This window comes from Dysidea avara, chromosome 1, assembly GCF_963678975.1.
Source record: "Dysidea avara chromosome 1, odDysAvar1.4, whole genome shotgun sequence".
In the NCBI taxonomy this organism is placed as follows: domain Eukaryota; kingdom Metazoa; phylum Porifera; class Demospongiae; order Dictyoceratida; family Dysideidae; genus Dysidea; species Dysidea avara.
Genome location: NC_089272.1, coordinates 21162768 through 21174823, shown reverse-complemented (window position 1 = coordinate 21174823; position 12056 = coordinate 21162768). Strand labels below are relative to the sequence as shown.

At 36.7% G+C, this 12056-nt stretch overlaps 1 protein-coding gene across 1 annotated transcript in view; it reads right to left on the bottom strand.

The window, feature by feature from the left end:
• LOC136258997 (uncharacterized) overlaps positions 1 to 12056 on the bottom strand; it is an 81070-nt gene that overhangs the window by 26802 nt on the left and 42212 nt on the right. The window contains exon 8 of the mRNA XM_066052405.1: positions 3064 to 3258. Coding sequence (XP_065908477.1) covers positions 3064 to 3258 — 195 coding nt within the window. The remainder of the gene's footprint in view (positions 1 to 3063; positions 3259 to 12056) is intronic.

Below are 12056 nucleotides of genomic sequence, written 5' to 3'. Positions count from 1 at the left end.
ACACATTTTTGATGAAAATCTATTTCAAAAAACTAGGTGTGCCCACAGCCAGCCGCAGGTGCATGCCTCAGTGTGCGAAATAACGTCCGGACACCGGACAATTTCCGGACAATTACATCATTTGGCAGGGCATAATTAACTTTGTCCGGAAAAAATGTCCGACCATGGCAGAAAGGCAGGAAAAAGGAAGTAATAGAAGTGTTACAAGGAAGACGGTGGAAAAATGGATTCGAGAGAATGATAAAACGTTAGACACCACCCTATGGCTGAAATTCGTCGTTGTTGCTGGGGACCGCGAGCACGTGTCAAAGTTAAAGTGCAGTATCTGTGGTCAGTTCCAAGAGCGGTTAATATCAATGCGGAACTATAACTCTGCCTTTGTGGAAGGAACAACTAATACCCGTGCTTCATCATTCAAGGAGCACGCCAGCACGGAAATGCATAAGCGCGCAATGATTTTATATAAGAAGGAGCACTCATCTAATGTTTGCGACTACGCTCCAATAGCAAGGGCCTTACTTCTACCATCAATGGATGAATTGACCAGGGCTAGATTGAAGCGAAAGTTTGAAATAGCTTACCTGATAGCAAAGGAGAAGATGTCATTTAAAAAGATGAAGACTCTTTGTGACCTAGAGGAAAGACACGGCGTTGATATAGGAGGAAGCTATCGTAATGACCATGCTTGTGCAACGTTCGTTGAATTCATTGGTGCAGACCTGAGGCACCAGTTGAGGAAGGATATTAACAAGGCTAGATTTTTTAGTATCCAGGTAGACAGTAGCACAGACTGTGGAAACATTGATGAAGAATTGTTTATGGTATTGTTCTTTGATGGATTGTCAGAAGATGGAAAGGTAATTGTAAGAGACAAGTTTTTTGCTGTACGACAACTCCGCCGTGGCACAGGGCAAGGCCTCTATGATTGTTTTAAACAAGCTATGGTTTATTTAGATATCCCACCTGCAGAATGGAAGCAGAAAATTATTGGCTTGGGGTGTGATGGTACTTCTGCAAATATAGGGAGTGGTGGACTGAAGGGCCACCTTGAAAGAGATATGCCATGGATTATAGTAAGCTGGTGTCTTGCACATAGATTAGAACTCTCCATCAAAGATGCGTTGAAGACCACATTCTTTGCAACAGTGGATGAGTTTCTGCTACAAATATATTATGTGTACGAAAAGTCTCCCAAGAAATGTGCTGAATTGAAAGAAATAGTGGAGGAGCTTAAACAATGTTTTGAAGATTGTGAATTGCCACACAAAGGAGGAGCAAGGCCTTTACGAGCTTGTGGCACCAGATTTGTGGCTCACAAGGTGGCTGCTTTATCACGAGTCATTGACAGGTTTGGTGCTTACCTTAGCCATTTGAAGTCACTGTCAGAAGATCGCGGTGTCAAATCAGTTGACAAACAGAAGTTGAAAGGTTACATTCTACGTTGGCGTAAATCCAAGGTCTTGCTTGGTTGTGCCTTCTTCCATGATCTGTTAAAGCCAGTGGGAATTGTTTGCAAAATTCTTCAAGAGGATGAGCTCTGTGTTGTTAGAACAGTTGAGGCCTTTGTAAAGACGAAGAGGTCACTGGATGAAATGAAATTGAAGTCTGTTGAAAATCTTCCTACAGTTAAGAAAGTCCTCACTCGAATTCAGTCAACAGATGTGGCAAGTATTGTGACTTATCAAGGTGTTAACTTGCATTACCACACTCAAGGCCTAGCATTTTTGAAGTCAAACTATCAAAGTTGGTTGGAAGCAGTTGACTCTTGTCTTGTTAGTCGATTGAAGGTGCAAGAGGAGCAGTTGCTTATTTTAACTCAAGCAGTAACGCTTTTGGCTACCCATGGGTGGGAGCGGGCCAGCACTCCTTCATTTGGTCATGCTTCACTGGAGGCAGTGTGTGACTGGTTTTCTATTCCTCTTGAGAAAGCTGGCATTGACATATCTTTGGTCCAAGAGGAATGGGACGACATGGTGGAATATGGCAAACAATACTTCAATTTAGTACAAGATGACTACAAGGTGGTGTGGTGGAAGGTTTTCAATTGTGTAGATGCCAAACGATGGAGCAATGTTTTAGGAGTAGTGGAATTGTTGTTCTGTCTACCTTTGTCCAATGGACACCTTGAAAGGGTGTTTTCACAGCTTAAGTTCATAAAGAATGACCGTCGTATTAATCTTACTGAGAACAGGCTTGATCAACTGCTTCGGATTGATTGTTGTGGTCCACCAATTGATCAGTGGGATCCTTCAAATGCCATTTCAGAATGGTATAAGGACAGAACAAGGAGAGTTACTGCTTCTACCAGAGGAACAACATCAAGCAGGGCTGGGAGAGAATCAGATGAAAATGATGATGATAATGAAGAGTTTTCTTTAGCTGCATGGAAATCTTGGCTTCAGATAAGCAGCAGTGAAGAGTCTGGATCTGAATCAGGTGATGATTGTGAAACAGAGGACCGTGCATGATGTTGTTATACCGTGTTTGCTGTTATAGCTTATCTGTAACTCATGTGTAATCAGCGTATCACTTAGACTAACTCACCAATAGTGTCACTATGTCAATTTAAATTAACTCCATTTTCTCCAGTTAAATGTAACATTGTCACTGTAAGTTGTTTACATTGTCCATTGTAATAATAAATAAAATACAATACACTAATAGATACATACATTAATAAATGCACTGATACATTTTAATTTAAATGTCCAGGCAAATTCCTTGGTGTCTGCTCAATTCTCATATTGGCCTGTCACTTTGTCAGTACATGTCTGAAAAGTTATTTCGCACACTGTGCCTAGTTTAAAATTGCTGCTATAGCAAGGCTGTTGAGTAATATAGTTAAGTGGCTGATTACAGTTATACAAGAATAGGCTATTGATTGCATAAATAGAGCAAGTTATCATTTAGACATGGGTGTTTAACACTTACACATAGTTACTCAAACAGTTTTATAAGAATGCGTCTGAGAATAAGATTTAATGTTAATAAGTTTGCAATAGAAATTAAAATCAGTTTTCGGGTACTCAGTGTAAGTGCACAACATAGCTACTCTAAAATTACCTTGACATTAGTAGTTTGTCCCTTTTCTTCTGGTAAGTTCAACGCAACTAAGGTGGAATAATGTTTAACAATTTCATTTTGTGGTTGTGACAATACTGGATTTACATCTGGTAATAACTGTAGCCCACCAAGTAACTTGTTAATATGAGTAGTTAAAGTTTCAAATACAATTTCCTTGGCTTTATTGTAAGCAATCTACAGTAGACATGTGCAATGCAAACATTAAGTAATTAAAGACACACTATAATTGTATTATTGTTTTCTGGGGCTGTACCGATACCGATAATATTTCGATATCATTACTGATATTACGAGTATCGGTATCAGTCAATTGCAAGTCTATAGCACAGGTACGTCATTTGAGTAGTGCATGTACTAGTAAAAGTACTACAAGTACTATTAAAAGCACTTTAAATGCACAAGTAACTTTGCAGACGAGTGGTAAGATTCTTGATCACTATGAATTAGCCTCGGTTCAATTCTCCAAGGGATCATACTTTTTTGTTTTTGAGGGTTTTTGTACCACCTTTTTTTGGTGATACATTTTCAATCTATGATACTGCTCTGACCTCTTGCACTGACCAAAAACAGACAAGTTTGGATGAAAGCACTTTGTGAACAATAGGAATTTTAGAAAATTCAACACAGCCGTAATGATTATGCTTTGTAATCTTATTATCACAATAATACATATTGGTTACACTTTTTAAGTATCATGCAGCTGAATATTTAATATCGGTTTATTAGAACACCTGTATTGGAAATAGGCAAAAATATCGGATATTGGTATCTGCTGTAAAATGTGGTATCGGTACAGCTCTGCTGTTTTCACTGTGATTAATTATATCACCCGGGCCTTTCTTTCTAATGATGTTACAAATACTTAAAAAATTTAAACCATACATACAGTGTAATTTGTTAAGATATCTTCACTTATCTGTATATTCATATACATTAATTCAGCTAAAACATGCATGTAATATAGTTTTTGTAGTATGAAAATTGTACATAAGATTCATGATGTGGTATAGTTTCCTAAAAATGCATTATCTTTTTGCTAAGACCTTATTCTATGTACCAGCACCGACAAAGTTCCTAAAGCTTAACGTGGCTAGTGGTAGCAATGATTTGATAATACTCTTGATGATACAATATGGTTGTGTATCGTATTTGACCAGTTAATTGCCACAGCTACTATAATTTCGGCCATGCAGCTACTATGTGAAGGTGGCTATCATCCAAGGGTGGCTATTATCGGCTTGTGTGGCAGCAGCCTGCTGTGTTTATAAGGATTCATGTTTATCATCCTTCAGTACTATCATTTATTTAACTTCCCACAAAACACCTTTTCCTGACTTAAAATAACTCCTTTGCCCAGTTTCTGCTTCAAACGTGTCGTTTCAACACTTGCATTGGTATATTCAAATACAAGCGCGGCTCTTATCTGAGGGTGACTCCTATGACAATAATTCTAGGCTGTGGAGCAGCTACTATCTGAGGCGGCTATTACACGAGCCATGGCTATTAACTGGTCAAATACAGTATATATGGGCATATTATTTATGGAATCAATTCAATTTTGCTAGGTGAACTGTCCACTTTTTGGTTATTACAAAATATAGTTTTGTAGTTGGTGTTAACTAATTAATTAATTGATTTAGTTATTTAACAACACCAAGCAGTCAGGTGTTAATTAACACCAAGCACCAAGAAGTCATTAACCCTTTATTATCGAATGGCTAATATATTGCCATAACAAGTGCCTTTTATAAACGGAGCCATAACTCCTTTTTCCTAGGGGCTACGAAGCTGAAATTGCTACCAAACTACTCAGAAGGACCGAGCGCTTCTAATGAAGTTTACCGTTCGGTGATAGGAAGAAGCATGGGAAAGTTATGGCGAAGAGAGAGATGGTTATCAAACATTAGACTACAACAAGTTTGATACTGAAATTTGATTGGCTGAAAACGTGGTCTCTAAATCTCGTAGAGCCACGGTCATGTCCAATAGAGACCACGCTCTGAGGCGATACGAAACACAATAATTACGTGTCTGTAACATTGGCAACGCATGGGCGTTTAAATGGCTAGTAACAGCCGTACTGAATTAGAGGGAGGTGTAATGGGCTTGTTTGTACTAATCAACACTACATTACTTGCTTACAAGCAGCTGTCGGGGCACAACAACAACAACAATGAGTTGTAGTCCAGTCGCTGAGTCCAGTACTTCGATACATAGCACGCGCCTGTAACATTGGCAATGCATGGGCGTTTAAACGGGTAGCAACAGCCACGCTGAGGTCCCGCCATGTAGGGAGGTGTAGAGGGCTTGTTTCTAGTAATTAGCCATACATTTCCCATTTACAAGCAGCTGTCAACTCAAGGTACAATAACGAGTTGTAGTCTAAATAAGTTAGACGTCAAGAACCACTGGGTTCTACGGGATTTAGAAAACCCTCAGGCCCTTAGTAGCGCCCGAGCGCAGCGAGGGCGCTACAGCCCAGGGCCTTCGAGTTTTCTAAATCCCTTAGAACCCTGGTTCTTGACGTCTAACTGTTATGTATATAGCTTGATGGGTTAATTAATGGGTGGGGTCCACTCGTATCGCACACAGTTCACACAAGCCATAAAAGTTTTCACACTTGCGGTTTTGTAAAAAAAACGTCGGTAATAAAGGGTTAATGCTTTACAGCACAAGTGCTGAATGTCTGGTCCAACCACAATTGAGTTACAACTAGGGACGTGTCTATTATGCTGGAATAATTTCAGGAATAATAGGTAGTTGGGGAATATTCCAGAATGAGCTCTAGGAATAATTAGTGCAAAATCATAAGTTTTCCTTGTGTAATGCAAAAATCTTTTTGACACAGCTGAAATGGTAGTGCAAGCATAAAAACGAAACAAAAGATCAAGATACTCTAATAGAGCAGTCACTTAAACTCTAATTTATCAACTTAGAGTCCATAATTCTAATATAGCAGTCACTTATGTAAAACTCTAACTATTATGCTTGTTTTTGCACAAATTCCAGGAATAATTTTGGGAATAATAAATTTAAAACGAATTGCCAGAAAGAATAATTTAAAGATTAAAAAGTATAATAGACTCCTGCCTAGTTACAACTTAATATTACAAGTACACAAAAACATTGGAATTTTCTAGAGTAGGGACCATAGTAGATTTTAAAAAAAGTACTGAAGCAAGTTGGAGTAGTGCACAATATTAAATCACAGTAAAACAATAAGAAGTGTTTGCATGATATTAAATCACAGTAGAACAATAAAAAGTGTTATATCTCTTTTGTATATCACTTCTGATTATTTTACTGCAATTTAATATCATGCACTACTCCAGCTTGCTTCAGTACTTTTTATAGATCTACTATGGTCCCTACTCTAGTTGAAAATTTCAAATTTATGTGTGTACTTGTTTGTTCACTTTTTAAAAATTATTATAACTGGTGAACCCACGCATACCACATCAAAATAAAAAATAGCGACACGTGCCCCAGCTATCAACTATCATCTGAACAGTGAAGTATCCATCACACTTTGTTGTCAGTTACGTATGTTCGACCCGTTACACAGCATTACAAATCAAGAACTGTTTGAAAAGCACTTCTGCAATCAAAGTAGCCACTATGAAAAATACGGATGATTTCTGTTACAAAGGGAAGCCATCACATGCTACTGCCAAATCGACAATTTTTGCTGTCAGCAAAGATGAATGTGACACAGAGGAGGACACTAGTAAGTCCATGAAGAATGCACTGTACGTACTGCAGTATGCCAAAAGGCACGTGTCCAGCTGAAGCAATGTCTAACAATGAAAAAATCAAGCCTGTAACCTTAGTGGTTGCCAAGTTGCGCTTGTGTGAAGGCATCAGGCAGTTGGTCAGTCAGGCAGTCAGTAGAAAACTCCATGAAAAAATTTTTTTTAAAAATTCTGTAGCAACGTATTAGAAGCATTTTTGGTTGTTCTGAAGGGGCTTTTTGGCTTGATTCTCCTATCTTGCCAATATTGCCGCATCATTGAAGAGAACAGTTGGGCTGTTTTTTGGATGATTTTTATTGGGTGTGAAAATGCTAATCTTCTTGGTCCCTACCTACTATGGACCACTATCGTGGTTCATGATAGGGTCATTCCATACCAAATCAACCCAAAAAAATCCTGACCCCTTCGGATTTTCTTGAAATTTGGCATAGACATGGACTCTACTAAGAAACTTTCTCACACCACAATTTGACCCATTCTATTGATCTCCCTTTAAGATATGACCACCCAAAGTTTATTAGAAAACATTACAGCAACTTACACAGGTTTAATAAAATGCCCATACCTTTGTCAGTGATTTTCACAGAACCTTTCTGTTTAGAGTTTTGGAATGCTTATTAAATTCTCGTTCAAGTGATATATACTTCATTATAATTACTCAAAGGTAAATGTCAAACCACAAAAATGTGACTTTTTCCTTTGATCTTAGTTTTTTCAAAAATGGATATTTTAATTGCTTTTACTTTTTGTTCAAATATTCTTCTAAATGCCTTCTTTCTTGCCAGTAAGTTTGAAGTTGGGATGACAAGTAGATCATGAGTTATGGCTACATATGTAATTCTTATTGATGTTTACATGCTACAGGGGGTATAACTATGAACACTACTATAACAATACAAACTTTTAAATTCAATTATAGTATTGAATCTCATCAGAATGTGGTCAAGTTGTAATACACATACAGTTGGAAGCATAGTACACAGGTATAATCACAAGATTAAAAAGAAGTATTAATACTCTCCATTGATGAGGGCACACCAATATACCCATTTTATGTATATCAATGCAGTTATGATAACTAGTGCAAATATTGTCAAAAGTCCATAATAGAGAGATTATATACCATAATTATATTGGGAAGGTTTGGTGGTAAATTATCTTATATGGTACTGTAAGTTTGGTAAGAAAAAAGTTAGACAAATTGTGAAACTTCTCCATTTAAATTGTTGGAAGGTTTTACATGTAGCTTTCATTACTTCGCCAAACAACTCCCCTGCCAAACTTCTCTGCTATTCCATATAGCGTCTTTGACATGTATAATTCGTTTTGTGAGATCTGTATGCAATTTTTTTGACATAACAACTACATTTCTTAAAATCACAAGAAAGTGACAGTGCAAAGAAAACTCCAGAGGGGAATAGTGCACTGCTCGAAAATCTGGTAACGTTTTGTTTTTTTAATTTGTAACTAAGTAATAGAATGTGCTATGACCATGAAATTTGGAGTAGTTACACATAATTAGACACTGATAATGTAAACCAATTTTCTTGAATTTTCAAGTTGAGTATGAGGTATAAATTACTGACCCACAACTCCTGATTTTTCATGAAATATCCATAAAACCAGTGACAGTTTAAAATGTCCTACAGTACACTTACAACATTTAGTGTTCACCTATAGTATAGCAAAAAATTTTACAGGGCATTTTTGATTACTGCTTTAGAATAAGTTATGCAATCAATTATGTGAAAAGCTAAATACGCATCAACTACTACATGCTTATATAGGGATCCAACTTCTTTTCACTAAATATATTACTGTGCGTATAAAAGTTACTTAGCATAGCTTATTTGATTGGGTATATAGTGTATACTTATATTGCTTAATCTATGCAGACTATAATTTTATCAATTTTAAAGATAATCTAAGTTACAAGTGGCCTAAATTTCGTTTATCAGTTCATGAAAAGGAACACAAAAAGTGTGTGGAGTGGTAGGGATTTGTTGAAAATATAGTTAAGTATTCTAGTATATCAGTGCATGGTTTCCATTCATTGCTGGACATGTGTAGTACCACCATCGGTGTTGTACAGTCAATAAGGATTAATCAAAATACAGTGTCTGATGGTGAACTACTGCACGTATGTCCAGCAATGAATGTAACCCACTGATACTCAAAGTTTCAGACAATGAAAATATTCTTTTACAAATTTATCTTTTGGTTTTGAAATATGCAATAATGCTTTTGTCTATGTTGATGTCCATATATGAAGTTTTCCAGTGATACAGCTTCTAAGTGTTACTGGTACAATACATTTTTGAAAATTCATGCCGATATACAGAGTAAATATAGAGGTCTTGATCTCACGGACAGTCTGTACTCTACCACCTAAATTGCTATAGTATCTCTGATGACAAGGCAAATTAATGCTACTAAGCTAATATCTGTGTTGTTTCCCATCTGGAGTTTTCCTTGTGACTTTATGAAGTATAGTTGTTACATCAAAATACATTACATACAGATCCTACAAAAGAAATTATACATGTTAGACAAGCACTATACAGAATAATAACAGAAAGCTTGGCGGAGAAATTGTTTGGCAAATTTGAACTCTCCTATTATGAAGTTTCACAATTTTGTCAAACTATTTTCTTCACCAAACTTAAGCACCAAACTTAAGCACCAAACCATCCCAATATATGGTACAAAATGGACTTTAGACGGTATTTGCACCAGTTATCGTAACTGCATTGATATACATAAAATGGGTATATTGGTGTGCCTTCAGCAATGGAGAGTATTAATACTTCTGTTTAATCTCATGATTATACCTGTGTACTATGCTTCCAGCTGTATGTGTATTACAACTTGACCACATTCTGATGAGATTCAATACTATATTTGAATTTTAAAGTTCGTATTGTTATAGTAGTGTCCATAGTTATACCCCCTGTAGCATGTAAACATCAATAAAAATTACATATGTAGCCATAACTCAAGATCTACTTGTCATCCCAACTTCAAACTTACTGGCATGAAAGAAGGCTATTAGAAGACTATTTGAACAAAAATTAAAAGCAATTAAAATATCAGTTTTTGAAAAAACTAAGATCAAAGGAAAAAGTCACATTTTTGTGGTTTGACCTTTTTCTTTGAGTAATTAAGTATCACTTGAAAGAGAAGTTAATAAGCATTCCAACAATCTAAACAAAAAGGTTCTGTGGCAATCACTGACAAAGCTATGGGCATTTTATTAAACCTGTGTAAGCTGCTGTAAAATTTTCTAATAAACTTTGAGCGGTCATATCTTGAAGGGAGATCAATAGAATAGGTCAAATTTTGGTGTGAGAAAGTTTCTTAGTAGAGTTCACGTCTATGCAAAATTTCAAGAAAATCTGAATGGGTCAGGATTTTTCTTGGTTGATTGGTATGGAATGACCCGATAGCGTATCTACAGTTTATAATTACGTTGATGACTTTCACAGTAATGAAGAAAATCTGCCTATTTGCATCTACAAAAATGTTAATCATTGTGTGATTTCAGATCGAGGCTGTCAGTCATGCATTTTTCTCCTTTCTGAAACTTTTCAAGCATACTTATTATAACATCTTTAAACAGACTAGACTATAGGGCAAGCAGGTTGGATTGCCTACTTCAATAACAAAGCTTGCATTTGTATTGTTGGCTTGGTATGAAAGAGTACAAACAATCCTGTAACTGAAAAATATGGCACACTACATGCATATTACAGTTTAAACTGTATAAATACACATAGAATGATTATCACAATTACTACATGTTTCATTTAGAGGGGGGCACTTCCCCCTTGAAAAACTTTTAGCCTCCTTAAATTTTTTATCAATGGTTTAAATGAAAGTACCCTAGAATGCATCACATACACTTTTATGAAAACAAACAATTTCAGTAAACCAGGTACATGTCCACAGTTGGCTGTGGGCATGTGCCTGGTTTGAAATAGTTTGGAGTGGCATATTATTTTCAAATACCTGAGAATGTACCAGAAACAATCTAAGAGAGTATATAATGCAAAACTTTCTGGAGCGGCATAAGTACTTGACAATGCAAGTCTAAAATGCAAAATTTCCTGGGGGTATGCCACAATTCCTAATATACAGTATGATATAGTCAAAGTGGATACGCAATCATGCCAAAATGGTTGGTCAAGATTATAGCAAGTTGCATATAAATCTCAAAAATTGTGGAAGTGTTTTTGAAGAGAAAGTCCGCTCTGTGTCCCGAAAGCAAAATCCTTCAAGCATTACCTGCTATGTGGTACAAGGTTTATGTATGTGTGTAGACAGTGCATATGCAGGCCTTCATCTAGGAATTGATTCAAGGGCGGCAAAGTAAAGTTTATTAGAGTAAGGGGGCGATAGTGTAAAAATCCGTGTGCTTACATTTATGCACATGGCATCTAGGAGATCTGGGGAGATTCCACCAGGAATTTTCAGCATTTTACACTCGCAGAATGCTTCTGGTGAATTCTCAGCTATCTGAGAAAGGCATGCTGCACCAGATTTTAGACTCTCTTAGATTGCTCCTGATGCATTCTGAATAACATAAGGTTCATCAAAAAGCATTTACTAGAAACCAGCCTTACAATTACCTTCGTGCACCTTGGCAGTGTTGGTTAGGTGCAGTATAACCAAGCACTAAAGTACTTTTAGTGCAACCCGGAATGCTTCTGATAAGTTGCTATGAAATGTTTACCATTTTATTCAGTGGAATTTTCTGCTGACTGACTGATGCTTTCAGACTCAATAATAGCTAAGGCTACAGGCTTGAATTTTTCACTATAAATATTGCCTTAAGGCATACCACAGTACACACAATGCATGCATCATGAACTTACCTTTCTTCTCCATTGTGTCCTGTTTCTTTCTGCTGGCAGCTAAAGATGCTGGCAGCTAAAGATGCCATTTCGCAGTAGCATAAAATGGATTCCTTATGGCTGATTACTATGTTTACCAGGAATCATCCATATTTTCCGTGTTAACTGGATTGATCGCAGAAGCGCTTCTCCTACTGTTTCCTTTTTATACTGTGATGTAATGCATTGAACATACCTGAAAACAAAGTGAAATGGCCACTTTATACATTGAGACGCAAAAGTAATTACAGTTACGCATGTCCAGGTTAGTCTGTCTATCTTTTGATGGTTCACCGGTCCTAATTATGAGTTCCTAATTTTTCCTTGT